At 36.6% G+C, this 27,762-nt stretch overlaps 3 protein-coding genes across 6 annotated transcripts; 2 read left to right on the top strand and 1 right to left on the bottom strand.

The window, feature by feature from the left end:
* The first annotated feature begins 7,622 nt into the window (after positions 1-7,622).
* Positions 7,623-14,123, top strand: CRLK2 (Protein kinase superfamily protein). The gene is made up of 8 exons (XM_059596557.2): positions 7,623-7,898; positions 9,488-9,884; positions 11,095-11,248; positions 12,246-12,372; positions 12,716-12,801; positions 12,887-12,958; positions 13,312-13,515; positions 13,619-14,123. The coding sequence occupies exons 2-8, from the start codon at positions 9,553-9,555 to the stop codon at positions 13,919-13,921; spliced, it is 1,278 nt and encodes a 425-aa protein (XP_059452540.2). The 5' UTR covers positions 7,623-7,898; positions 9,488-9,552; the 3' UTR covers positions 13,922-14,123.
* Positions 14,124-15,992: 1,869 nt separating this feature from the next.
* LOC132183160 (phosphatidylinositol 4-kinase gamma 7) lies at positions 15,993-19,941 on the bottom strand. 4 transcript variants are annotated; one of them, XM_088516914.1, is made up of 4 exons: positions 19,584-19,941; positions 19,064-19,153; positions 18,375-18,457; positions 15,993-18,290 (listed from the first exon to the last, which is right to left on the bottom strand). In XM_088516914.1, exon 4 carries the CDS (start codon positions 18,171-18,173, stop codon positions 16,272-16,274), a length of 1,902 nt encoding a protein of 633 aa, XP_088373040.1. In that variant the 5' UTR covers positions 18,174-18,290; positions 18,375-18,457; positions 19,064-19,153; positions 19,584-19,941; the 3' UTR covers positions 15,993-16,271. The 4 variants fall into 4 exon arrangements, with proteins under 4 accessions (XP_088373040.1, XP_059452544.1, XP_088373039.1 ...); XM_059596561.2 differs by lacking the exon at positions 19,064-19,153 and having other exon boundaries at positions 18,375-18,453; XM_088516913.1 differs by having other exon boundaries at positions 15,993-18,453.
* Positions 19,942-22,988: 3,047 nt separating this feature from the next.
* On the top strand, positions 22,989-27,090 carry LOC132183161 (Ubiquitin-like superfamily protein). The gene is made up of 5 exons (XM_059596562.2): positions 22,989-23,336; positions 23,456-23,561; positions 23,714-23,813; positions 24,362-24,481; positions 26,825-27,090. Exons 1-4 carry the CDS (start codon positions 23,105-23,107, stop codon positions 24,455-24,457), a joined length of 534 nt encoding a protein of 177 aa, XP_059452545.1. The 5' UTR covers positions 22,989-23,104; the 3' UTR covers positions 24,458-24,481; positions 26,825-27,090.
* Positions 27,091-27,762: the final 672 nt, after the last annotated feature.

Below are 27,762 nucleotides of genomic sequence, written 5' to 3' on the forward strand. Positions count from 1 at the left end.
TATTTTAATTTATTTATATTTAATTTTTAAATTAAATGAATAAAAAATTATTATGTTGATGTGGTAAAACGGTGCGTTTTGATTGAGACTAACGGCGGTTAAACAATTTTGACAATATAAATTTTATTGGTATTTTGATTAACCCAACAAATAAAAAGTCGATAAAAGAAACTTAGAAATTTTTTAATTTTAGTGGGTAAGTTGACTTAAAAATTTACAATATATTTAAAAAAAAATAAAAATTATACTACTCCAAGCATTTTTCTATTATAAAAGGGACAGAATTTTGACCGGCTGTTAGCCTGGCGTGTAACGTACGGCAAAGTGCCTGGGTATATATGCATAACATAAATTCTTTGGCTCTTATAAAAGAATATTTTTAGTGGTGGATATGCAATATTGCTTTCCAAAATCGATAAAAGGATAAGATGAAACTATATTCTGCGTGGAAAGTGGGTTTCACCAAGTCCAACATGCATGAAAGAGACGTGCAGAAAAGAACATCTTTAACAAAGGCAGGAGATGTTGATCATGATGACTATTTTAGATCATAGTATATAACATTTGTTTATTAGACGTTTTTTTTTTTTTTTTTTTTTTTTTTTTTTTTTTTAATTGAATAAGGGTAAAAGGCTACAGGGAAGGATCTTTACCACTCTTGATCCGAATGGAAGAAAGAATGGGAGATCCTGTGGGAATGCTTCCAAAAACAAGATTGGAAGCGGCCCATTTAGCTAAATCATGTGCACGGTAATTGGCACATCTAGACACTTTCAAAGCAAACCAACTCTAAAAGGATGATAAATTTAGCCTAATATCAAAAACAATAGAAGCAAAGTTCCAAGACTCAAAAAGTGAAGGATTGTTAATAGCCAAGGTAACCAGAAGAGCGTCCCCCTCAAGATGGAATCTGTCACAACCTGAAAAAATGGCCAATCTAGTAGCAAGAAGGGCTGCAGTAGCTTCACCTTGTAAGACATCCAAATTAGAAAGCTTCTTAGAAGCCGCAAATACAATATGACCAGAGGAGTCACTAATGGTTGCAGCTGCCACAGCAAAAGTGTCCTTTATGGCCACATCAAAATTGCCCTTAAGACAACCAGGCTTTGGAGGAACCCAAAGAGAAGATAGAGCAGAATCTTGCCATGCAGAGAGATGAAGATTTAAGGAAGAGAGAACAAGCTTGATCACTTTGGCTGGAACAGGTTGTAAAGCTTCATGAACCAATTTATTCCTGGAAAACCAAATATGATCCAAAGTGATTGCAGCAAATAATTGAAAACTTCTAACTTCATCCTTAGGAATAGCCAGCCAATCAACTGGATAAATGATAGCAAGAATCCAATCTGAAATAGGCCTAGAAGAAAAAACAGCAGTGTTAAGAGGCCACGGAGGGGATCTCCATAAAATCCTTGCCAAGTCACAATTCAAAAAAATATGGGACAAGGTCTCTAGGGGACCTTTACAAAAGGGACAAACCCAAGCATCCACGGCAGCCATGGTCACAAAACGACCAATATTGCCCCGAGAAGGTAGAATATTCCAAGCAATCTTCCATAGAAGATGCTTCAGTCTAGCTTGCAGCTTCAAACCCCAAAGGGCATGCCAAGCTTCTGAAGATAAAGGGGACAACCTACCACCAGAAGAAAAAGAGAGCTCATGGGCAGATTTATCAGTGAAGAGCCCAGCTGAGGAAGGAGCCCAAATCCACTTATCAAAAGAGTTGATTTGCGGCAAATGAATGGAGAGAATGTTTTGAACAGAAGCCGAGTCAAAAAGATCCTGCAGAAGATGTCTGTTCCAAGACCTTTCTTCAGAGGAAATCAAATCTGCAACACAAAAATCAGGAAGCTCAACCAAGTTAGGATTCGGTTTGGGCTTAAAACCAGGCTGCAAAGGAATCCATGGCGAGTCCCAAATGCCAACATTCCCACCATTGGTAATAGAAATACAAGCGCCTTTTGAAACCAGCTCCCTATTTTTCAGCAACCCTTTCCAAAGCCAAGAAGACAAAGGGTTAGAAGGGGCATTTAAAAAGGAAATACCATTAGCAAGATACTTGCCCCGGAGGGCTTCAACCCAAAGAAGAGGTTGATTAATAGTCATCTTCCAACCCAATCTAGCCAGCAATGAATTATTCATAAACTCCATAGAGCGAATCCCAAGCCCACCCAGAGCCTTGGGCTTGCAAATACTCTCCCAAGAAAGAAATGAGAGATTATGTTTCTTATCTTGGGGAAAACCCCACCAAAATTTTCTCAAACCTGCATTAATATCAGCACAAAGAGACTTCGGCAAGAGAAAAAGAGACATAATATAAGTGGGAATGGCATTGGCAACTGATTTCAACAGAGTAGTTCGAGCAGCTTGAGAAAGAAGTCTCGCTTTCCAACCCGAAATCTTAGCAAAAATCCTATCTTTAAGCTCAATAAAAGTATCTTTCTTCTTACGATTCATGAAAAGAGGAATACCAAGGTATTTGGCCCTTGCTGGAATAGGAGCAAGATGAAGCACACCATTAATAGAAGCTCTAGAGGCTGGTCGACAATTCTTGCTAAAAAACACTGCTGATTTAGCCAAATTAATACACTGACCAGACCACCGAGAATAAGTAGAAAGACAATTAAGAATCACATTAGCTTTGCGAACATTGGCTCGAGAAAAGATCATCACATCATCCGCAAACAACAGATGTGAAATAGGAGGGCTCAATCTAGCCATTTTGATACCATGTAAGTGACCCAATTGCTCTTCCCGTAAAATTAACCTAGAAAGAATCTCAGAGCCCAATATAAAGAGAAAAGGAGAGATGGGATCTCCTTGCCTTAAGCCACGGGAGGGAAAGAATTTTCCATAAGGCGCACCATCCAAAAGAATAGAGAATGAGGAAGTGGTTATACATTGTCTAATCCAATGGATCCATGTAGTGTGAAACCCAAGTAAGGAAAGGATTTTCAGCAAGAATTCCCATTCCATCGAGTCAAAAGCTTTCTCCATATCTAATTTCAAAGTCATCAGACCACCATTCCCCTGCTTCTTCTTCATAGTATGAAATAACTCATGAGCTAAAAGAGTATTATCATGGATGGACCTTCCCTTGAGAAAAGCTGGCTGAGTAGGAAACACAATTTTGTGTAAGAGAGGTTTGAGTCTATTGGACAAGATTTTAGAGATAATCTTGTAGTTAAAATTGGTGAGACTAATAGGCCTGAAATGGTTCACTAAGGATGGATTATCAACCTTAGGGATGAGAGCAATGTTAGTATGATTGAATTCTTTAAGCATATAACCACCCCTAAAAAAGGATTGGACCGAAGAGATCACACTCAATTTCACAATCGGCCAGTAAGACTTATAGAAAAGCCCAGTCATCCCATCTGAACCCGGTGCCTTATTGAGACCAAGATCAGTGATAGCAGAGAAAATCTCAAATTCATCCGAGATTAAACACAACAAAACATTCTCTTCCTCAGTAATAACTTCTTCCACCAGCTCAGAAAGACTATCATCAAAATTAGGATTGGTAGAGGAAAACAGAGTACTAAAATGATTCACCAGGAATGAGCCAATATTATCTCTACCACATAGCCTAGTACCATCAGAAGCTTTCAAACTAGAGATAGAATTATACCTGCGACGGCAAACAGTTGAGGCATGGAAGAATTTGGTGTTGAGATCAGTACAAGTTAACCATAATTCCCTAGACTTCTGTTTCCACAATACTTCCTCTCTCAAAAGATGCTCTTGAAGAGACTCTTGAAGAACCACCTCTCTCGCAGCATTGACAGGGGAATGAGGATTAGATTGAATTATACTAATCTCAGACATTAAAGATTTAATCCTAGACTGAATGTGTCCAAAATGATGCTGATTCCAGACCTTCAATGCACTTTTAGTAGACTTCCACTTCCTGCTTAAAGAGAAAGCTGGAGAGCCTTCCACCTCTTCTAGCCAAGCACCAGCAACAACTGAGTAACTGGATTTATCCCTTGTCCAGAAAGCTTCAAATCTAAAGGGCTTAGGCAGATTTTGATACGACCCAGTGGTAGATAACAAAATCGGACAGTGATCTGAATTGGTGGCAGGAAAGTGATTGATGAGAGCATTGGGAAATAGATGCACCCACTCTTGATTAGCTAAACCTCTATCAAGTCTCTCTCGAATATTAGCCAACCCAGAACGGTGATTACTCCAAGTGAACTTATTGCCTACAAAACCCAGATCAATCAATGCATTCGACTGAACAAAATCCAAAAAATCATTTTGAGAAGAGGAGCCAAAAGCACGGCCTCCACTCTTCTCTGAATGAGAAAGCACCGAGTTGAAATCACCCAATAACAGCCAAGCCCCACCAAAGGAGTTCCCCAAGTTCGTCAACTCAGACCAAAAAACTGACCGCCTTTCAGCAATATGGGGTGCATAAATAAAGGAGAATAACCAAGGGCAATGAGAGGGATCAGAGAATACCAAACAGGAAATACAACTTCTATCAAGCCTAACAGGCTCAATCTCAATACCATGCTTCCAAGTTACAAAAAGCCCACCTTTTAATCCGACCGGAGGGATTTCTAACCAACCAGAGAAACCCAAATGAAAAAGAGAGGGCTGGAATCTTGCAGAAGCAACTTTAGTCTCCGACAGAAAAATAAGATCAGGTCTATGAGTCCTGATCAACGCCCGTAGAGCACGAATGGTCGGCGCACGAGCTAACCCGCGACTATTCCAGGCCAAGACTTTCATTGAGGTGATGGACCATCAGAAAAAGAAAAACCTTTCACAGGATGATTGCAACCCCCATAATCACACAAACCAGCCATCTCACCCACACGCATCGTAGAAGAAAACAGGAAAATCCAGCTGGCCATACAACAATCCAGAAGAATCTTGGGGAAAAGAATCCCACGGAGGAGTGATTGTAAAGAACCAGAAAGCCAAGAAGAAAACCAGATAGAATACCAAAACAGCGAAAAACAGAGCTACAAAGAGAAGGTTTAGAGACTAGGTAACAAGAGAGAAACCCAAAAATTAATCTCACAATAAGATGGATAAGCCTCACTAGGAGGTGGTTATGCCTCACAAGGAGGTGGTTATGCCTCACAAGGAGGTGGAGGAACGCCGGAGCAGAAGCTAGGGCGTGGCTGTTTAGTGTCGGCAAAACGGCTCAACAGTCACGTACGTAACGTCTCTTCCACCACATTAGAATATGATGTAAGTTTGTTTATTAGACGTTAATAATAATAGGAGAAATTTGGATAGTGAAAATTGCATACGTTTCTTTAAGATTGATTGGGCTGTAGTTTAACTCAACTCAGTCCATTAAGACATGAGTGAGATCTAAAGTAAAATCGGTTTGAGATTGCGTTAAAGAGTTTAAAAAATACTTTTAGTATTGAAAAAGTTATGCCAAATATTTTGGCATGTTTGGTAAAAAATTTCAATTTTTTTTTTTTAATTACTTTTTTACTCTAAAGATTGTCAAAACGAATTGTTGGCAAAAGCTTAAAAATAAAATTTTTGTAAAAAAAAAAAAAAAAATGTAATTCCAAACACGCTCTAAGAATAAAGTGCCAAATAAAAGGTTATAGCAATAAAACAGTCCATCCTCAAGGGATAGCTCAATCGGATAAGGACCACGTTTTATGAAACGGTGATCACGAGTTTGAATCTCTTTCCTCTCCTATATTGTATGGACATGTTTAAAAAAAAAAAAAAAAAAAAGCACAGCAGCAATAGAATAGACCATCCACGCACCGGAGCAAGCATGCAAACAAACAAATCAAAAGAAAACAAAAATGGAATAGATTGAGTTGATTATTAATTCCGAGTGCATTTTTCGTTGTCGTTCCTTTTGTATAACCAATCCTCTTTCAATCTTTTCTCCTGGCCCTATCATTGGTGGCGGCCGAGTGTTTGTGATCATATAAATAAATATTAATGGAAAAGTTTGAAATTTAACTTTAGGAGATCAAACTATTATATATATATATATATATATATATATATATATATATTGAGGGGCCAAGGTAAATAAAAAAAAAATATTAAAATGTTTCTTTTTAACAAATTTAAAGCATAAAAAATAAAAATAATAATAACAATTTTTTGGAGGGAAATTTCCATTGCAAAACCCATCATAAAAATCATTCAAATAAAATGCAAAACAGAATTCACTTGGGCAATTTCTTGAGTAAATAGAGCATATTATTCCTCACTTGGGCATTGTTGCCTAGCTTAATTAGCTCTAACTCTAAGGCCAAATTAATGAAACAATAACTGGAATTGTACGTTGTTGAGTGCATAAAAAGTAAATGTGTTCTTTGCAACATGCAAATGCGTTACATTTTATATTCATTTAAAGAAGAGATATTCCAATTTTTGTTTTAGGCCAAATCTAACTTGGACCCCGTCAACCACACACACACCACAAAAAAAAAAAAAAAAAAAGTCGTTCGTTGAGCATATATATATAGTTAGCAAATAATAATTCAATTTTTAATTAGTTTTGCGTACCAGTCAACAAATGTCAACTTGTTTAAGAGTAGGTAGGTTTTCTACTTTTATTTTCTTCTTTATACTTTGTCAATCTTTGTTCTTAATTATTATTATATTTTAAAAAAAAATAAATAAATAACCACTCATATCTAGCTACCTCCAATCGACACTCGATTTATAATTATTTTACCAAATTTAAAAAAGTGATAATCGATATTTTCAAAGTATTTAGCACCTTAAGTTTCCCCCCATATGTTTACATCTTTTTGTTAATTTGAATGAACAATGCATCATGTGACCCACATGTGAGTGAAATTATTCATTATATCCCCTATTAGATGTGTGAAAATCTAATTATATATGTTCCTTAATATATATATATATATAAGACTTGGCCCCTTGGCCAAGTTGGTCGTAGTCATAAAATGATCAAATCTAGTATGGACCATGAAATTGTTCATTTACATTTCTTGAAATGAAAATTACTTGTGTCATAATTTCATGAGTAATGCTAATTATTAGATGAAATATGTTATACATCCACCACCGGTTCTTCTCTTAATTTTTCCACTTTTCAAAATCTTTATTAGATATGTGAAGTTCATGTGTAGAATGCATATGACCCAACAGATCAAATGATAATTTTGAAAAGTAGACGGATGAGAAAAGAACCCAAAAATGAAATATAGCGTTTTTCTTGATTAGATTGTTATACGACGGTTATAAAATTAGAATGACGTAGTAATAAAAATCAGTTATTAGAGTAGCACTTATAAAACAAAAACATTAAAAATAAATTGAAGACAATTATATAGTAATATAGTAAATAACATTAGTCTAATTTCATTTATCACATTTTTCTTTTGCAGGCCATGCCATGGGACATAGGCCATAGAAGCATTGAAATATCTTCCATGTGGTTTGGTTTGATTTGGTTTTGGTTTAAAGCAAGCATTGGAAGATCAACCAAAACAACCAAAGGAAAAAAAATAAAACAAATAAAAACAAATCAACCAAAGCAAACAAAATGAACACAAAGTTGTTGGGGGCGGATGAGCCTATGTTTGATGAACCCATGTCCGGCCAAAAGAACCAAGATTTAACCGGTTTCACACCTTTGTTAACATAGGAGTAAACAATGCTTTTCCTTATCAATAACCGCGTTTCTTCGTTCCATTCCCCTCCCAAAACCCTTGACACTTTCCAAGGCCTCCAACTCAGACTCTCTCTCTCTCTCTTTCTCTCTCTCTATGCACGTTTTCTTTATTCAACTTGGTCCCCGTCACTGTGGAGTCTACGGCCTTGACCCAACTGAAATCAAAAACAACGTCCGAAATGCAAAAGAAGCGTCTGTGGCTTAGACAGATACTAATGATCAAGTTATGGAGGGGTTTTCAGGCGAAAAGGTATGTGGGTTTTCTTCAAGGTTTCATGGGGTTTTTCTGGTTTTGGGGAAATTTTGGTTGTTAGTGTTGTTTGGTTGGTTCTGGTTATTGGGTGTTTATTGTTTTGTTGTTCTTTTGGAGGGACGGGCTTGGGCTTTACCGGTGGTGTTGTTTTAACTAATTATACTTAATTGCGTTGTTGGGTTGATTCTGATTCTTGGATTTATAGTGGTTTGTTCTCATTCTTGGTGGGATTGATTAAGAGTATTTGAAATCGTGATAATTATATGGATTTGTGTGCTGATGAACAGTTTTTGGATGCAATACAAGGGGAGATTCTATGGTTGATAGTTCCTTTTAAGCAAAAAAATAAATAAATTGTTGTGGATATGGAGAGGAGAAACAAAGCATGTTGAGAGGAAATAGCCAGTCAGTTGAAAGAGAAGGACGCTCTGAAATTTGATTTTTTCTGTTCTTTTTTTTTTTTTTCCTGACTAATATGTGTATTATGGGGCTATTGTTTTTAGCGAGAAAAACACCCATACATCCCTGATGGATACAAATTATTGAAGTTACCATAAATCTAAATTGAATAATCAAGAGTATGAAAGTCCTCCTTTCTTTCATTCTTTTTTTTTTTTTTTTTTTTTTTTTTGGTACAATGTAAATAAAAGTTGGGCTCTTTTCGGGTTTACAGTTAAATTAGGGTTACAAATTATAAAACAAAAGAAAAATCCAAACACGAAGAGCCAAAATGGTATGGAAGAGCTTGTATAACCAGTCCCGGTAAACCATCACCTTCCAACCCCAGCTGCAACTTCTGTCCTGGAATTGATAAGAAGTGCAACAATTTACTGCCTTTTTTCAGTTTTTTTCAGTTTGTATTATTTTGTTGTTTGGGAAGCTACTAGAATCAGTGTTAAGAGTATTACAGCTTAGATAGACCCTTTTTCTTTATTCTTTCTGCTTCTATTTGTTTTTGCTTTGGTGTGTGCCAAGAAACTCATTAAACTTTCTTTTTCCTGCCTTGTATTTTATTTTTGTAGCTTCAGATGGTTTCTATCTCATTCTTTAAAGACATAATTTGTTAATAAAGACCACTTTGCAAAATGCTGCTGGCATACTTGCATTCTAAAAAACTTAGCCAGAGATGCTGATCTTTTGATAATTACAGTATGCAAGTTTAACTAAACGACCCCCCCACACCCATGTTCTTCCATATATTGGAACTTGAGATGGTCCAAACTATATTTTTCCATCAGAAACCAGAACAACAGGCCTCTTTGCTGGTCTCATCAGCATGTAAGCATTTCCATTTATATTGTATTTGCATCAAGACATGATATAGTACAGTCATCACTAATTAAGAACATGATGTTCCTTGTGCATCTATAAAGTTTTAATAAATGTGTAATTTCCTTTGTTACTTATCAAAAAAATGAGTAATTTCCTTTGTTAGTTAAATGCTCATATGTCAGCAAAGGAAAAAAAAAATAATAAATTGCAATGAACAGGAGCTACTTCCTAACTTGAGTTGTCATTTTTTTTTTTTTAATTCTTTTTAGATAAGGTTATTAGTTTGCATAATATTTGTCTTCATCTTCTGACAGTGAACCTGCGGTACTTCTGCCCTGAAAGATGTTTTCAAAGCTAGAATTCCAAAAGAGACTATAGAATGGTTGATCAGGATACTGATTTGGTTGCCATTGGTGTCTCAGTTGGTCTAGCCCTTGGAATTTTGATAGCTTCACTGGTATTTTTTGGCATAAGATGGTACAAAAAGCGAGCTAATCTTCGACGATGTGTAAATGAGCGTAGTACAAGTCCCACTCTTCCTATACGCACAAATGGATGTGGTACAAGCACTGACTTTAGTGCAACTCTCACAAATTCGATAGCCATACAGGGATCAGAAAAGCCTCAAAAAGGTTCTCCTCGTTCTTGGTGGAAACATCAGAATAAAGATCGTGTTGTTTCTACATCAGGCATACTTAGATACTCTTACAAGTACGTAGATTTTGAGCTTTTCCTCAGCTTGAATTTTCTTTGAGGGTAGATATACAATTATCTATGTTGTTATGCTTCCAACGTCTTCTTTTCCGGAATGCTTCTCACTAGTAGAATTGTATTGTATATTGTGTATATCAACCATGAATTAAATTACCATCACATCTGTTGCTTTGGGTTATGTTGGATGTGGAAAGGTTATGTTAAATCTTTCTGAAATTTATTTGCATATTAGAGCACCGCCTGCCCGACCAAAAACTTAGATGTGAATGGATAATGATTAATTCAAGAGTGTGATTTATGTGTAGATTGGTCAAAAACTAGGGCTTGTAGTGGAAAACTATTGCACAAGAATTGAGAAAAGAATGTTATCCTCGTATAGATTCAAAACTGAAGTTTAGTTTCATCTCGAAGGTCTTGGTTGTACTATATTGTTCATTATTGAATTGCTTTTGTGCAGTTAATTGCTCAACATGTCAACCAAACTCTTAAAGACAATCATGTTTTTCTCTGAGGGAAATTCTCTTGCTTTATGGATAGTTGATCTATTAGGATTCTCCACTGCTAGGTTGCATGAGATTTGGAAAACATGGAGAGAGTATAAAAGAGACCTAGCTTACAAAAAATGGAAAAGAATGAAAAGAAAAATTAAAAGGAGAAAGAGAAGAAGGAAGGGGGCAGGAGGAGAGGGGAGGGGAGAGGATGAGGGAGGAAGCGAAAATCTACCACCAAATACGGTGGTGTGTGAAGTCCACGTGTGGTGGGTGGAGGGCGCAGGGACGGAGAAGGGACGGTTGTTGGCAGTGGGGGGCCAGTGGGTGGAGGTAGAAGGTGGAGGATGGTATGACTTCCAAAAAAAAAAAATGGGGGAAAGAAAAAGCAAAAAAGAGAAAAAGAATGGGAAGGGGAGGGGGAAGAAGGAGGCGGATCTGCCTCCTCCCCCCTGGCACTCACAGGGGAGTAGGGGCTCTCATTAAGGGAGAGGAGGAATCTGAACTTAGAGAGATGGGAGAGCTTCTCTCTCTAGAAAATAGAGAGAGAAGCGTTGATATAAACTCAACTGAGCTTACTTTTTTTTTTTTTTTTGATAAGAACTGAGCTTACTGGTTCTTATATGTTGATCTTCTGGAGTTTATATTAAATTTGTTAAGCATTAAGGTTGATGTGTTGCGTTATATGTATGGTTTATTTAACCCATTATGCTTTCCAGGGATATTCAGAAAGCCACACAAAATTTTACTACTGTTTTGGGACAAGGGTCATTTGGTCCAGTATATAAAGCGACGATGCTTACAGGAGAAGTAGTAGCTGTGAAGGTCCTTGCTTCTAATTCCAAACAGGGAGAGAAAGAGTTTCAAACAGAGGTAAAGGCTACAGAATTACGTATATACTTGGTTTAGGAAGAATAATTGATCTCTTTAAATTTAGCGTTAAAAAAAAAAAAATATATATATATATATATATATTCCCCCCCACCCCCCCCTCCCCCAACCCCCCCCCCCCCCCCCCCCCTCCCAACACACACACAACTACCTAACTGTTTTATTTAGCCCCCGCCATTAGGATTTTCTATTAGCTTGGATGGAAAACGCATAAAATGTCCGATATGAAATGTGAAAATATAATTATGCCCTTAGATTTTTTTTTTTTTTAAAAAAAAAAACTTCCCTGGCCGTTGGTGTGTCTCTTTCCATGGGCCTTGGGTCTCTGGCCATGGTGTTTTTTGTTTTCCTTTTTTAAATTTTGTCTTTTGAATTTTTTATTTGATGCAGGGATATTATTGTCATTTTGGGTGACCCATTTTCCTATGGGATTTAATAAAAAACTAACAAAGGAGATTTAGTGAAAAGGCTAGGTAGTTTGAGGAGGACATTGCGAATAGGGTGGCCAGTACTTTGAAGGGGGGATAAGCGTAGTTTCTCCTTTGTATTCCCCCCCTTCTAAACACAAATGGACGCATGAAAGAGAACTAAACCTTTCAAAAGTTGCACCAAGGGCTTCAAATATAGTTAGAGAATGCATATCTGGACCCAAATTAGCAAGAAAGCCTCTCAGGAAATGTGGTGGTCTCTATAATCCACATTGGCATTTTGAGGAAATACTAGAATTCCTTTAATCCCTCTGAAGACTCTTATTTTTCACCAAATGCATATTTGGAATCTGGTACTAGAGTGATCATGGTAGTATTATGTTTTTTTTTTTTTGTATGACAGTATTATGAATTACTAGTTTGGCCAATGTATGCCTTTGTTTCTCTTGTGAGGACTATTACAATCTATAAATGGCAAACTGTGTACATACTGCAATGTTGGTTTTTCATTAAGCATCCTCAGGTTACAAAACTAGCTGGTCATGATACAGGTATCTGTGCTTGGAAGACTGCATCACAGGAATCTTGTGAATTTGGTAGGGTATTGTGTAGATAAAGGACAGCATATGTTGATTTACGAGTTCATGAGAAAAGGGAGCTTGGCAAACCTCCTATATGGTAAGCTCAGAACCCTCTTTAATATCTATCTCATGATTTCTTATTTTTGTGGAAACGTCTTCTGGGAGATATCTGGCAAGAGAAGAAGACATGTTTGGTGTCAAACTGTGTGGAGTATTAAGATTTATGTTAACAAATTATCAAATTTTGAGAGAGATAAGTTTACTGACATTGCATGTTGCTTGGTAATTTCACAATGATTTGTATGAACTACAGATATCTTTCCTTTCTACCAAAAAATAGCTGATGACTAAAACTTTTCACTGAAAAAGGTTAAACTTCCAAGTGAAAAAGGTTTTTGATTTGTTCTTATTACGAACCATCCTGCTGCACATTTTCCTAGGTCAAGAAGAACGGACTATGAGCTGGGATGAAAGGCTTCAAATTGCTCTTGATATTTCACATGGGATTGAGTACCTGCATGAAGGGGTATGTTGAATATTAAGGTTTTTTCTTCTTTTTTATGATGCAAAATGTTTTTGTTTAATTCATTCATACGAAAAGTCTTGAACAGGCAGTCCCACCCATCATACATCGTGATTTGAAGTCTGCTAATATATTGTTAGACCAATCAATGAGAGCCAAGGTAAGCAAGTATGCATGAACTTTCTATTAAATCTATTTGTATCCGAAATTTATTATGGTACTACCAAGATCAGATTTTATATGAATGTTTCAATTTGTAGTTGTTATTGCTTTGTTTTGCCGAAGAACCCCATCCTCAATACCCCCCTTCCCAAGTCTTTTGGTTGCACAAGGTGGCAATTTTAAGAGGCATAAATTACTGCTCAGGCATACAAAAATAGGGAAAACAGTAATAAAAAGAAGCGATTTTCCCTGTTTTTGGTCCTGAGACTGTCAGATGCATGCTGCTAGCACATTATGTTTGTTATTATACCTTATCGGTTTTTAATTATGTGGCTACTTTCATTTTTATAGGTTGCTGATTTTGGGTTGTCAAAGGAAGAGGTCTTTGATGGCCAGAATTCTGGCCTGAAAGGCACATATGGCTACATAGACCCAGTGTACATCTCAACAAACAAGTTCACAATGAAGAGTGACATCTACAGTTTTGGCGTTATCATCTTTGAGCTCATCACAGCCATCCATCCACAACAAAACTTGATGGAATACGTAAATCTTGTGAGTTATTAGCCCTTTGAAATACTCCCTTGTTTCTAATATTTTGCATCACCAAACTTTCTAGCCTGTAAGCCTTTAATCGTTTCAATTATTTCTTTTTAAGGCCTCAATGAGTCCAGATGGCGTTGATGAAATACTTGATAAGGAACTTGTTGGAGAATGCAGCATTGATGAAGTGAGGGGGCTTGCTGGTATTGCTCACAAATGCCTGAACAAATTTCCAAGAAGGCGACCCTCCATAGGAGAAATTTCACAGGCTATATTGAAGATAAAACAGAGACGCCTTGCTAAAGTAGATACAATGTCTTTCGCAAGCAGAGATTACTCGCGAGCAGTGAGCCGAATAGAGGATCAACACTTGGAGTTGGGTAAGATGGCCAGCTTGAGCGAGAAAGTGACTAAGTGAGTGAATGACCACAAAGTCTCTTTTTGTTTTTGTTCTTGTTTTCCTTCCCTGTTTTTTTTTTTTTCCCTCTCTATCTCATATATATCTCGTTTTTCCCCTTTGTTTTCTTCTAGTAGTACTTATGCTAGGAATACACAAGTCAAAAATGTAAATGAATGAATGAGCTTCCTTTGGAAAATGAGTATTCATTCTGTTTCCTGACTATTTTACCTACTATGGCCAATATGAGCTCTGCAGATACCAGGTGGGTTGCATAATATAATCCTAAACATATATGACAACCAACTCAATCAGATTAATGAAGTATGAATAGTTTCTTAGTGTCAATTAAAAATCTGCAAAAATGATGGTGGACTTCCACCAATGAAGAATGTGTAAGCGTCATGGCCACCAAAAGGCAAGACTTCTTTCTAGTCCATTTTATGGTTTATGTAGACCTCATTTATTCTTTTTGTTATGGTTTATGTAAGCCTCATATATTCTTTTTGTATTTTCCACTTTCCTGTGGCTTTTTATTTTATAGAATATTTTTTATAAGTGGCTTTTTAATAAAATGGTTCTCTTTTTTTAAAAGAACAAAATACACTCGTATTTTAAAGAAGAAGAAAAAATAATGATTTATTATTTTTTTGCCATTTGGCAATCAACAAACCTATCAGACTTAAATTTCCCACATGGGTTTCTTTGATATTTCTTTGCCATCGTTTTCTTTTCTCCCCAAGTTGCTAGATTCCATAATGGCTCTCTCTCTCTCTTTCATGAGTCCATTATGCATTATTTATATTGTGCGGGTCCATGTGTTCACTGCTTCAGCAGAAACTGCCAAATATATGCGCGTTAGAATTTCGTGGATGGGGTCTCGTTTGTTGTCTGACCGTAACTGCCACTATAAAAAAGTTGAGGGCCTTTTTAAAGTTGAATTACTCTTCCAACCCACAATTTGACAGGTGGTGGGAATATTAAAATTCAAAAACGAAATCAGAGATAGACGTGCCAAGTATGGTAGTTCAGTATTCCCTTGGTTTTTTTTTACCATTTAAGCTAAAAAGTTGGAAATAACCAAAGCCACTCATGTCAAGAATATAGAATTTAATGAAAAGTAAAGAGAAAATGGAGAGAATATACCTGATTTGACGATGTGAACAAGCGAATAATTTCACTATATCTAAAAAGAATATACTTATCAAAAAAGACTTGGCTAGAAAAAAAAAAAAAAAAATTCAAAACAATTGTCCAAAGAGTATCGAAAAAATAAGGACCGAAGCTTTACCACTGTCCTCTCACGATCCTCAAAATTCTCATAATTTCTTTCTTTGTAAAGACACCACAAATGGCAAAAAAGCACTATCTTCCGTATAACTACATTTTGAGTGTTACCAAATAACCCCTTCACCAAGCAAGCATGTCTACTACTCGTCTAGGTATAATATAAAACTCAACATGGTTGAACATAGTATTCATAAGGCACAAGCAACCTCAGAGTGGAGAAAATATGATCCACAGGCTCTTCGTATCACAATGACATGTTGCTTCCTTAAATTATCCATGGTAAGGATCTTCTTTAAGACGGCTAATCAAGCCAAAAAAAAAAAAAAAAAAAAAAAAAAACCGCTTCTTAAGGGAGCCTAGTTCAAATCGGAGACAACTTTGAAACACAATAATAAGACACGCAGATAGCATGCGTCATTTGCAAACAACAGGTGTGATATGCTAACCACACCGGAGTGCCTAGACCCCACGGAAAAGCGTGAAGGAAATTTAATTCTCAGCAATTGGCATGAACATTTGACAACTGCTTAGGACACTTGGGTGAACAACCCAACGTTACAATATTTATGAAATATGAATACGCCCAAACAAAACCATGAAAGTATAGTTTCGAGAGTTAAAACATTAAATTCAGCAGAAAGGCGATCAGAATCTAATATTATGGAGATTCTGGAACAGACGAGAAAAAACAAAACAAGCTTACAAAATTTGCATCTCCAACATAGTATGATTTATATAGGTTGATACTTTTGTCTTCTTTAGCCATTTCCATATTCCAATTTATTCAACATTCTCTAGCCAGTAAACACCAAGTGAAAGAAAATTTATATATGAACAATATGAAAACAAGCTCTTCATGCCCATTAGCCAATGCATCTCACCTCTCCATTAGCCAATGTCAAGAGCTAGTTTGTTCACATCATCTGAGAATAGTATTATACTCCAAACTCCTCAATGAAAGTCCACCATCCAGAGAAAATACCTTTGTACATAACTACGGTGAGCTCTCTGGCTTCCACATTTTTTTACAAGCCCTATAATTCTTCATTATTTCCATTTTATTAGATCTCATAGTAATACCTCAAAACTGGCAAGAAGTCCCAAGTCTCTGTCTCTGTCTCTGACCCACACTCCCTGATTTGTGATTAGCAAAAGCTGGGTAGAGCAATCTTTGGAAATTCTCAACAAATTGCACCCACTCCTCCTCACTCATATCCGCCAACTTTACAAAACTACCACTTGTAGGCAACTGCTCATTCACGCTCCAGTTTCCAGATGACGTACCAGCAAGATACCCACACTTTCTGGATGCACTAGGGTGTCGCCATCTCGTTTCACCAACACTGATGTCTTGCATAGACATGGACAGCTTCGAGACATTCAAATTTCTCTCGCGCACAGGGTCAACATGTTCATTTCCCGTTAGAGGTAATTCATCTGCCTTGGAATCTGCTGCCTCGTCCTCCTCTTCCTCCTCAACACTTTCATCTAGCTTATAGAGTCTATTTTGGCCATTCCCACCATTTGATCCAAAATGAAAAGTTTTTTCAACAGTCAGTTTTGCTTCCTTATTTGAAGTCAGTACCGATCCCTCTTCCTCAAAATCTATGTCAAATTGGAAGTCATCCTTTTCTCCTGCTTTCACAGCAGCGGGTGATATCTGCCCCTGCCCTAATGATGCCCTCACCTCTATGCATATAAGCTCCAGCTCACTTGGCACCTCTCCATGGCCCTGGAACTCCCTACTCATCATCTCACCAATTTCAGAAAGACACAGACCAAAAGCTGCTGCTTGCTTGAGGAAAATTGTGCATAGAACCAAAACCCTAAGACATGCCTCTCGAATCATGGGCAACTCCATTCTAAGCATTTCAGAGTCCCGGAATGGATCAAGATGATCTATGTACTGAAGTTCATCCTCTGAGAAAGGTATTGATGCCTGGGGCCAATGGATCCACTCAAAGTATGGGTCCTCCAAGCTTTCTGGTAGACAAAGGCCATGATCAATGGGAACAAGCTCCACCTGACCTAACCTTCCCACCCCATCAAGCTTCCTAACCAGAAGGTTTCCTGCATGCCTGTCTGTGTTTAAAATCCGAATATCTAGAATCCCTATCCTATGCACAGCAGCAACAGGGAAACTAGAAGTACCATAATCACTAGCATCACAATCATGAGGAATAAACTGCTGCAGTGATGCAATCTTGCTGACCTGCTTCCTATTTTGATGCTGATAACAATTCACACCGTCATTGATGTTAAAAACTGAATGTGTGATCTTCACAAGAGCAGTAGAAGGCACATTGGCAGAATGATCATAGTCAAGAAGGTAAGCAGCAACTTCTCTAAATCCTGTCTCCCCAACCCGCACTGTACGTTTCAGGCCCGATTGCCCAAGAGTTCTGCCTACAAAACCTTTTGGGTTGTTTGGAGCATAAGGTTCTTCGTCTGTTGGTTTCACAATAGCAACATTTTCACCAAAGCAATTTCTAAAATAATAAGCACCTCCAAGCCCACTATGAATGGGAATTGGATCAACACCAATCTTTATTCCCTTTGCAATATCCTTAACCAGCTCTTTCATTCTAGCAGATTGATTTGAGCACACTAGTATCTCAATTGGGCCACTCCGATCCCCCTGCTGAAGATCCCTTCCAGTGGGTGAGAAACATGGAGTAGACGAGCTTCTGTGCAAGCAGTTCCTGGTAAGAAGAAGTGGAGAATCATTTCTAACAACACTGAGGTCGTTCTTCAACACTGTATCACCACATATCAATGAGCTTTCCTCAGTTGGAACATTAAGGGCAACCTGTAACTTCCTCTTCACTGTGTGGGCATTGTCACTCCTGTCCAACTCTATTGCCAAAACACAGCCGGATTCAGTCTGCACAAATACTCGTCTCCTCCCAGAAGGTTTTCTTTCCATTGTCTCGTTTCCACCAGGCTCACCCCCAAGAGATCCTCTAACGGTTGTAGCTGCCATCTGTGTATATACAGGGTCCAGATCAAGAGACGTGAAAGGAAGAGGTGAAGCATTCAACACCAGCAGCAGAGGTGGCAGCAGAGAGCTCTTCTCTCAAGCAGATGCCTAATTCAAACTCTGGCAATTGAAGGAGAGAAAATATTCTGTAGTAAGCAATCATAATTAACTCAGTTGATTGCAAAATGCTTCCGTGATTCTCACATTGGAGCAGCTATTGATTGATATGAAGCAGAGTACAATACAAAGCGAAATTGCTACATTGGAGAACCACCTGATAATGCTGGCTGATTTAAAAGAATCAAATCATTAGTAGAATTTATTGGTAGAGATTAGACAGTGATTCACAAAAAGGAAAAATGTCAAGAATAAAGTTTTTCTTTAGATATAATAGTAAAAAAAGGCTTCCCTCTCGATCCAAGAAACACGTAAAGGAACCAAAAAAACAAATCCCCTCCGTAAAATTGGTCAGTCAATTGATTACAAAATGTTAGATGAAAATTCACCGAGGAGATAATAGTTTATAACAGAATAGAAGACTCGTCTACTAGAACTGTTGTAGTAAGCAAATCTATCAAGCAACTAAAAAAACAAAAATGATCAGCGAAAAAAAGTTACGGAAAATAGTAAAATACTATTAAGAAAGAGATTGCACAGACACTAATCACAAAATCCAAAACAGCATCAAAACATAGTCGATCAGATGAGATGAGATCCCTCGCCTTTTTAGCCTTATGCACAGACACAATTTATCAAGCAACTTAAAAAAAATGATCAGCGAAAAAAGAGTTACGGAAAATAATAAAATACTCTTAAGAAAGAGATTGCACAGGACACTAATCACAAAATCCAAAACAGCATCAAAACACAGTCAATCAGAAGAGATTCCTCGCCTTTTTAGCCATCTGAAACAGCAAACAAACACCAAATCTCATTCCTAAGGATTCCCCAAGCATTCTTGGCCATCATTTACTCCTTCCTTTCTGAAAATTCATAATATTTTCCATCAAATTATGGAGAGAGTAAAATTGCGCAATCACAAATCCGTCCATATAAACTAGATTAAATTCATTTCTTAAAATAAAATTATCATTACAAAACACCAAATCGAAAAGTTCAAATTCAGCAAATTAAAGCCTCTGCAAAGAAAAATTGATTTTTGAGGAATATTAGTAAAGAAATTTGTGAAAACACCAAAACGAGAACATGCACCTATTCATCCAAAAGAAAACATGCAACAAAATTAAATCACTCTACAAAGAACAAAAAAATATAGATTTGAAAGACGAAGAAAAAAAACACGAATTTCCAAAGCAAAAAATTGAGAAAATGTTAACTACTCAAAAAGAATTCTAAGTTCGAAGTCAGTATATGGCTATGACCGAACTCGGAGAACGGAGCGAGTCGACTCACCGGAGGCCGCGGAATCGACCGGCGGAGCCTTGGGGAGAGCCACCGCCGTGGACGAACGGCCGAGATTCGATGTGAGAGAGGAATCAACGGCTACGATTGGACGGAATCTTAATCAGTTGTGTCAGTTGGTCACACTCTTCCCGCTTTCGCAGATTTTTCCCCTCTCGAGGACAAAGCGGGTAGGGTTTAAGTTCAACGGAAATTTTAGATTAATAAATAAAATTTACCGAAGCAGTTGATTCCTACACGCGCACAGATTAAGCCACGTCGTGATAGAGGCTACAAATAGATGATGTGGCGAGATCTGGTGTGATTGTTGACGTGTATACAGCCCACTTAAACCGGGATTAGAAGGACCTCGAACCTCGATTAGAGTACCGGAAAAGAGAGAGAGAGAGAGAGAGGGATCCGGATCCCTGGAATTCGGAATTCTAGTTTCAATTTTACATCTAGGTCATTAATTTTTATCCAAAAATCATGATTTTGTCACATGCCCTATTACTAATCAAATAATAATAAATTTTTAATCATATTAATTATATTAATAATCATCATTATTCTATTACTTTATTAGTAGTGGAGACACAAAATAATGACTCTTGGATAAAAATAAATAACTTCAATTTGAAATTTCAGAAATTAAAATTCCTCTAAGAATTTCAAGAAATCCGAATCCCAAAGAGGGGAGAAGAGAGACAAAAGAAATCTTGTCATATCTATCTTATTTTACTGTTTTTGTATTGATTTTGTTTTTATATTAGAAAGAAAATCTAAAACGGATAAGGATTACAATTTATTAAAGAAAAAAGAAATGGTATGCATCCCAAATTTTCTTTTCAAAAATTGGTTTTCAAATGATGTGTCACCATCACATGAGTCGGTGACACACTTTTCAAAATAATAAATCTCATGAGATAGTGACACATCATTTGAGGAGAAAATTTGACATGTGTAGCACTCATCTAAAGAAAATTGAAAGGGCCATATGTATTTAGTTTTTGAGTTTTGGGAGGAGTATGTGTAGGCAGATTAACCATTTATCGCCTACTGACCGCCATCAAACTGTCACTAATCAACAACCGACTTTCGGCAATTGGTAAGCAGAATAAAAATATTGTTTCGATATCGGCAGGGATGGAGCCAGAGCTTGAGATGAGTAGGGGCTAAAGGTCAAAAAATTTAGTGGGTAGTGGCCAATAGGCCAATTTTTATTTATTTATTTATTTATTTTACCATATAAAATTGTTTTTCCTTGGGTTTGGAGGGGGGGGAGGGGGGGTATGGCCTACACCGGCCACCACCAGCTCCATCCCTGGACATCAGTTCGGTAGGTGCTAAATTTTTTTTTTTATCGGTTAGCCAATGTAGCCCTTTTTTTAGTGAATTTTGAATTTTATCTGGTAACTTTCCTTAGTGTGTTTGTCCAGCTTATTTGTAATTGTTATTTTGGTCCATGTTCCATGAATTTACCTTTTATCTCATTTATAAAACATATTCTTTATTGATTCTATAGTTACAAGAAAATTGATAAATCTTAACATAAAAACTTGTAACCGACAATTAACCAACTTAACTGACCATCTATTAACCGACTAACCGATTAACCGAAAAGGTAGAAACTATTCATTGTCGGTATAAAGTCGGTTAATTAATCGACTTAATCGACTTTTACGAATCGGTACATAAGGCTCGCAATTTTGATACGACCCACGACATGAAAAAATAGGTATTAGGTTTGGCCTTATCGAGTTTGGGTCTTAATCGGGTCTACTCAATTAAGATTCGGTTAATTTCGTGTATGGCAGGTTGACCGGTCAAACCCGGTTACTGTTCAGGTTTGGGAGGTACACTTTTTTTTCTTTTTTCTTTTTTTGTTTAAGTAAAAAAAATAAAAAAAATAAAAAAAAAATCCTAAACCCTAAAAGTCGCGAATTATTTTTGTATGTCTTTCATGGTTTGTAATTATTTTTGTCTTTCCTCTTATTGCCATTGTACCTATGCGGATAAAAAAATGGCGAGATATAAGAGATCTCATGGGGATTTCTTGACAGTTAACAAAATTAATGATCCAAATTGTAGAGTATAAGCATGTGAATGAAAATTAATTAAATTTTATGTGGAAATATATTATAAGAGTAATTGGTTAATATAACTCAATTAAGTCCAAATCCCCAAAGAGTTAATTTCCTCTAAAGTGGTATTAAAGCGAGCTTAAGAGCCACCTTCTATGTGGTTGACATTTATTATTAGGGTTAAATACCTCAAACCCCCTTAGGGTTTGCCAACTTTATTTTTTTTTTCCCTGGGATTTCACTTTTATCACAGGACCCCACTGGGGTTTTGATAAAGGACCAAATTAGTCCATCCGTTAGTTGACTGTTAGGACTGACACGTGGACCAATAAGATGTTGACACGTGGCACATATTTAATTTATTATTATTATTTTTTTTTAAATTTAAAAAAATTTATTTATTTTTTTTAAAAAAAAAGAAGGAAAAAACTTGGGGGTGGCACTTGGCCATTTGGGGGGTGGCCGAGGCCATGGCCACCCCCAAGTTTTTTCCTTTATTTATTTATTTATTTTTTTATAATAAATAATTTTTTTAAAAAATAAAAAATAAATATGTGCCACGTGTCAACATCTGATTGGTCTACGTGTCAGTCCTAACGGTCAACTAACGGATGGACTAACTTGGTACTTTATCAAAACCTTAGGGGAGTCCTGTGATAAAAGTGAAACACCAGGGAGAAAAAAATAAAGTTGGCAAACCCTAGGGGGTATGAGGTATTTAACCCTTATTATTATTAGGTCCAATTCCTTCAAATTAAACTGGTGGTTTGATGCGAATAAGTTGTATAGTTTAAGTTGTTGAAAATAATTTGGATGGTGCACAAAATACTTATTGAAATAAACTAATAACAATCTGAAAATCAAATTTTGAAAATTGCTAATTTTGTGAATGTTTTTATTAATAATTGCATTGGTATTAATGTAGTATTATTACATTTTTTTAAAAAAAATTTAGGGTTTAGGGTTTTTTTAACGGGTCAGATCGGGTCGTGTATACCCAATTATTTTAAATGGGTTAAACGGGTCGTGTTGGGTTATTCAGCTATTTTTTGTGTTATAATCGTGTTAGGCCTGTTAACCCATTTAGCTAAACGAGGTCGTATTTGCGTATAGGTTAATCGTGTAACGAGTCTTCGAGAGTTATAATCGGTTCGTGTCAAGTACCTATTTTGCTAGCCTTGACGGTACACGAAAATGCCGACGGATGTGGAATAAGGCATTTTCCGTAACTAACCTTTTTTTTTTGTTTGGGCGTGCGTTATTGTGCATAGGAAACTAGGAGTCACTTCAATGAACTAAGTGGAATATAAGCACACTGAATTCTGTAAATTAAATCACGCCAATAAATATAACGTTGGGAATCGTCCTTCCACTCCACTTAGCTCCTGTCCCGCCTGCCTACCAATTCAGATTTCAGAGCGAAAGAAAGAGGGAGACCCCCGTGATGAGATGATGGAATTTGGCACGGAAAGGGAAGATAAGGTGGGGGATTACGAGTACAACAGAGAGTTGAACGTGAAGAAGGCGAGGCTAAACTCGACGCTCGACGCTCTGCTCCACGATCCTATACTCGCCGATGTCCCCAATAAACCAACCTTGTCGGACGTCGACACCCTCATCAGCCTCGAACTGGGCAGCGCCATGCGCCTTTCCGTCCTCAAATTGGACGGCAGTTCCTTCGGTACTCCCTCTCTCTCTCTCTCTCAGCTGGGCATTTTGACAAGCGACTGTCACTAACAATGTAATATTTAAAATTGGTAATACTCATTGAGATGATGGTATTTTCTGTGGGTGGTGAAGATGTAGCGATGATGAATTCGGCAACGGTTAAGGATTTGAAGCTTGCAATCAAGAAGAAAGTGAACGACATGGAGCAATCCAAGATGGGTCATCGTCACATTTCATGGTAGCTTATTTATCTTGTTAAGCATTACAAGTACATTTATTGACAACCTGTCAACCATACCCAGTTTCAGTTCGCATTTTCTTTTCCTTTTCCATCTGTGTGGATCTTCATCAAGTGCTTCAAACTATGGTATGTCTGTTGTGTATTTGTAGGAAGCATGTCTGGGCGAATTTTTGCCTTTCGTACAATAAGGAGAAGCTACTTGATGATAACTCTATGCTTCAGGTTTTTGGCATACGTAATAATTCTCAGGTTTAATTCTATGCCTTCAATTTACCTGCCAATGAGGTTCTGCTGGAAGTTTTCGTATTTATTACGAGGCTTGATTTCCATGGATTTGTTCTCCATTTTGATGTTCTGGCTGTCAAATAAATATTTATGTTTCCAATTTGTCTTACATATCCACCAGAACTAGAAACAAGGAATTTGCATTCTTAACGGGGCCATTATAGAAAGCGGAAGTGCTCTTAGAAGTGGTAGTAAAGTTGAAACTTTTTTGCTCTAATGAAAGCATATAACTCTATCATTCAATCAGCGCTTATGGTATATCGCATTTTCTTTAATGGCTTCCAGTGCTCTACCTTCATATGGCATGTTTAAAACAGTGGACATAGATTTTGCAAAACTTCCAAATCCCGTAATCTGTATGCTATTGTCAAAATGAAACAAGTTCCTTCTCTTTTATGTCTTGTATATGTGTCCACATTTTCATAGCCATGGGATTGCTATCTAATATTGTCTTACGAGATATTATGCTCTTGTATTTCTGTAACTAATTGTGATATGCTGCGCCTATCTAGGTACACTTTATACCCTATGTCATGGCAAAGGGTTCTCAAAGGCATTCAAAGGGGAGAAAACACCGTTTCTTTCATGGTCTTAACAAGAAGGCATGAACAAGGAATCATGGTGCTGCACAGGTTTGGGATCTTATTTCCTGATATTTTTTCTACAAGCATAGCAAAACATGCCAAAAACCCCTGTTATCAGATCCAAAATATAGATAGTTGATCTATTTCTAAAATTGTTGAGAGAAACTAATGATTCTGAAGCAATTTAGATGAGTACCATAAACCTATCCTACGTTTTCAGTGTGTTTCTGTTTTTGTGGTGCTTGCAGTGTTCCACTCCATTTAATTCTTCCTACAAGAATATTAGCGTTTGTATATATATCTACTCTGCATGAACCTATGAAATAATATATATATATATACTCTACATGTCCCCATGTTTGGTAAACTGAAATATTTGGAAGTCTAAGATGGTACTAAGAGTAGGACTGTAGAATGAGGTTTTGTTATCAGGGTTTTAGGCAGTGGAAGATCCTAGAGTGTGATGAATGTTTCTCACCTTCTATTTGCAGATGATACTATGTCATTTTGTGATGCTGATGCTGAAAAACTACTAAATTTCATGATGTTTCGTTTATATTTCAAAGCAGTGTTGGGTCTGAGAATTAATTTGTGAAAAATTGAACTTGTCCCAGTGGGGAGGTTGAAGGGATAGAAGATTTGGCTGGCATTTTGTGCTGCAAAGTGGGCTTTCTTCCTATGAACTATTTGTGCATGTCATTGTTCATCATACAAGGCAATTTCAGCACGGAATTGGATTTTAGAAAGAATGGAAAGATACTTAGTTGTTTATATTTGTCAAAGGGATGGGAGCACTCTTAAAGATTACCTTATCTACCTTACCTACACATCTTCTTTCTCCCATGCGGCTAATGGGCTAGAAAAATTATAGAGAAATTTCTCATTGGGTGGAACATATTAGGATTTAAAACTTTGTCTGGTGGATTGGTATCAGGTGTGTTCTCCTCTCAGATATGGAGGGTTGGGGATAAGAAAGTTGATGGTTATGGTGTTTTGCATGGGAAAGGGATCATTATTAGAGGAGAATAATTGGGGTAAAATATGGGGTTTCGGGGGTTTGTATACTACTGATTTAGTAAGAAGGTCTCACGAGTCGTGTGTAGCTTTGGAAAATTAGTAGAACAGGTTGATACAGGTATTTTTTTGGTTTATACTACTTGCAGTGGGTGATGGTAGAAAGATATGTTTTTGGGTTTTCTGTGGTGTTGGGTGTTGCTTCAAAAGATTTATATCTGGATCTATATTTAATTGCTGAAGATAAGGATGCACCTGTTAGGTCTTACTTGGTTTCTTCTGAAGAGGGGTTGATCTTGGAATCTTAAGTTCATGTGTCTTTTCATGATTGGGAGTTCATACCTATGGATTCTCTCTTTGAGTGTTGAGTCTATTATAGTCAAATTTTCCTGCAGGGAATGGGGAGGATAGGTTGGTTTGGAAGCTTAAATGAAGTGGAAAGTTTGGTGTTCCTTCTTTTATGAGACTTTGAGAAGCCAATGAGATTTCTTTCACTTGGAGAAGTACATGGCGTAACAAAGTTGCAAGAAAAGTTGCTTTTCTTGTTTGGGCTGCTGCTGTGGGTAAGATCTTAACTATAGATAATGTAATCAGAGGAGTATGACTCTTGTAAATTGGTAGCGTATGTGTAACTCTGGTGGAGAGTTAGTGGACCATTTTTTGATCCATTGCTCAGTTGCTGGAGAAGTATGGTCTTTCCTTATTCGGGGTTTAAGGAGTGATACCCAAGAAGGTAGTTGATGTGTTGTTTTGTTGGTGAGGATTGGTTGCGCAATATCATAGTAGTATGATTTGGATTGCAAATCCTCTTTGCCTTATATAGAATATTTGGAAGGAAATGAAAAATCGAACTTTCAATGGCATTTGTGGGGCTTTCTATGCTTGATCTGAAATCCTTGTTTCTTGGATCATTGTATACGTGGATAATTGCTTTTTGGCTGCATTCATGTTTCTTCTATTCTACATTTTGTAGATCAATTGCATTTTGCCTGTAATCTTTAGAAGTTTTTTACATACTTTGTATACTAAATAAATCTTCTCTTCTCAATAAAATTCTGATTAGTTACAGGGAAAAATGGTACTAAGAGCATTTTCGTTAGAAAACTTATACTGTTTGTGAAGCAGTTCCTCTGCAACATGTTTCAGTGTGCTTCAAGTTTAATAAACTTGAAACAACTAGCTTCTATTATATCCAATTATGTGTTTCATTAGATGCAGTTGTCTTAATTTGTGATGCAACAGTACCATAGCATTGCTATGTTTTTTAATTAGCTTGTCCTTGTTTACATTTTTTTTTACATAAATCTTTCAGTTTCAAGCATTTACTATTTATTGTTTATTTGACTGCTTGCTCATTGGTCTGCTGCATTTGTTCAGGGAACCAGAAATCAAGCAAAAATACCAAAGATGTATGATAAATATAAATCCTTTTCTAAGGGAGGAGAGAAACAGGTTAAAACAGAGGACAAATATTCTAATTTTTGTACTTATGATTTACTATTTATATTTTCCATGAATACTCCAACTAATCATTTACCATATAATTTGTATCTTCATTTTTTTCTTCTTTATTTGATTTGGATGTTGGTGGCAAGCATTATCATTATGGTTACGGCCATTTAAGTAAACAACAAATTTGTTTCTATGGTCTCATTCAAATCAAGGAATAAATTTTGTACTGAGGATGTGACCTAATTTCATTTACTCATCATTCAATTCTGTCCCACACGTCTATAAACCCAAAGACTTGTTGCTGCCTCTCCATATTTCAAAGCAAAAGTTCCTTCAATGAGCTCACCGTAAAGAGGGATGATAGGGACTCAACTTTTTTTTTCAATAAAAGTCTAATTTTTGCCTTATATTTTTTTTAAAAATAAAATAAAATAAAAAATGAAAAAAAATGTCTAAAGCAACCCTATCTATTTTTTTTGTCTTTCTTTTATTTGGTAATTTTAAAAAAAATGAAAAATGGTACTTTTTTTCATAATAATGTCATTTTTTTTTAAAGAAAATGTCATTATTATGAAGAAAAATACTATTTTTCATTTTTTAAAAAAATATCAAATAAAAGAAAGGCAAAAAACAGATAGGGTTGCTTTAGACAATTTTTTCATTTTTTATTTTGTTTTTTTTTTTAGAAAAAAAAAAAAGGGTAAAAGTTGAACTTTTGTTAGGTAAAAAAGTTTAGCCTTTGGCATTTGCCTACCGCAAAAGTCTCTAACCCCAGTGGATCTGGATCCTCTCTAATTGGAAAAAGTTGGAGATTCTCCAATTGTTAATCATGATCTTTCATTTAAAATTTAATAGTCTATAAA

Source organism: Corylus avellana, chromosome 5 (genome assembly GCF_965113065.1).
Source record: "Corylus avellana chromosome 5, dhCorAvel1.hap1.2, whole genome shotgun sequence".
Taxonomy (NCBI): domain Eukaryota; kingdom Viridiplantae; phylum Streptophyta; class Magnoliopsida; order Fagales; family Betulaceae; genus Corylus; species Corylus avellana.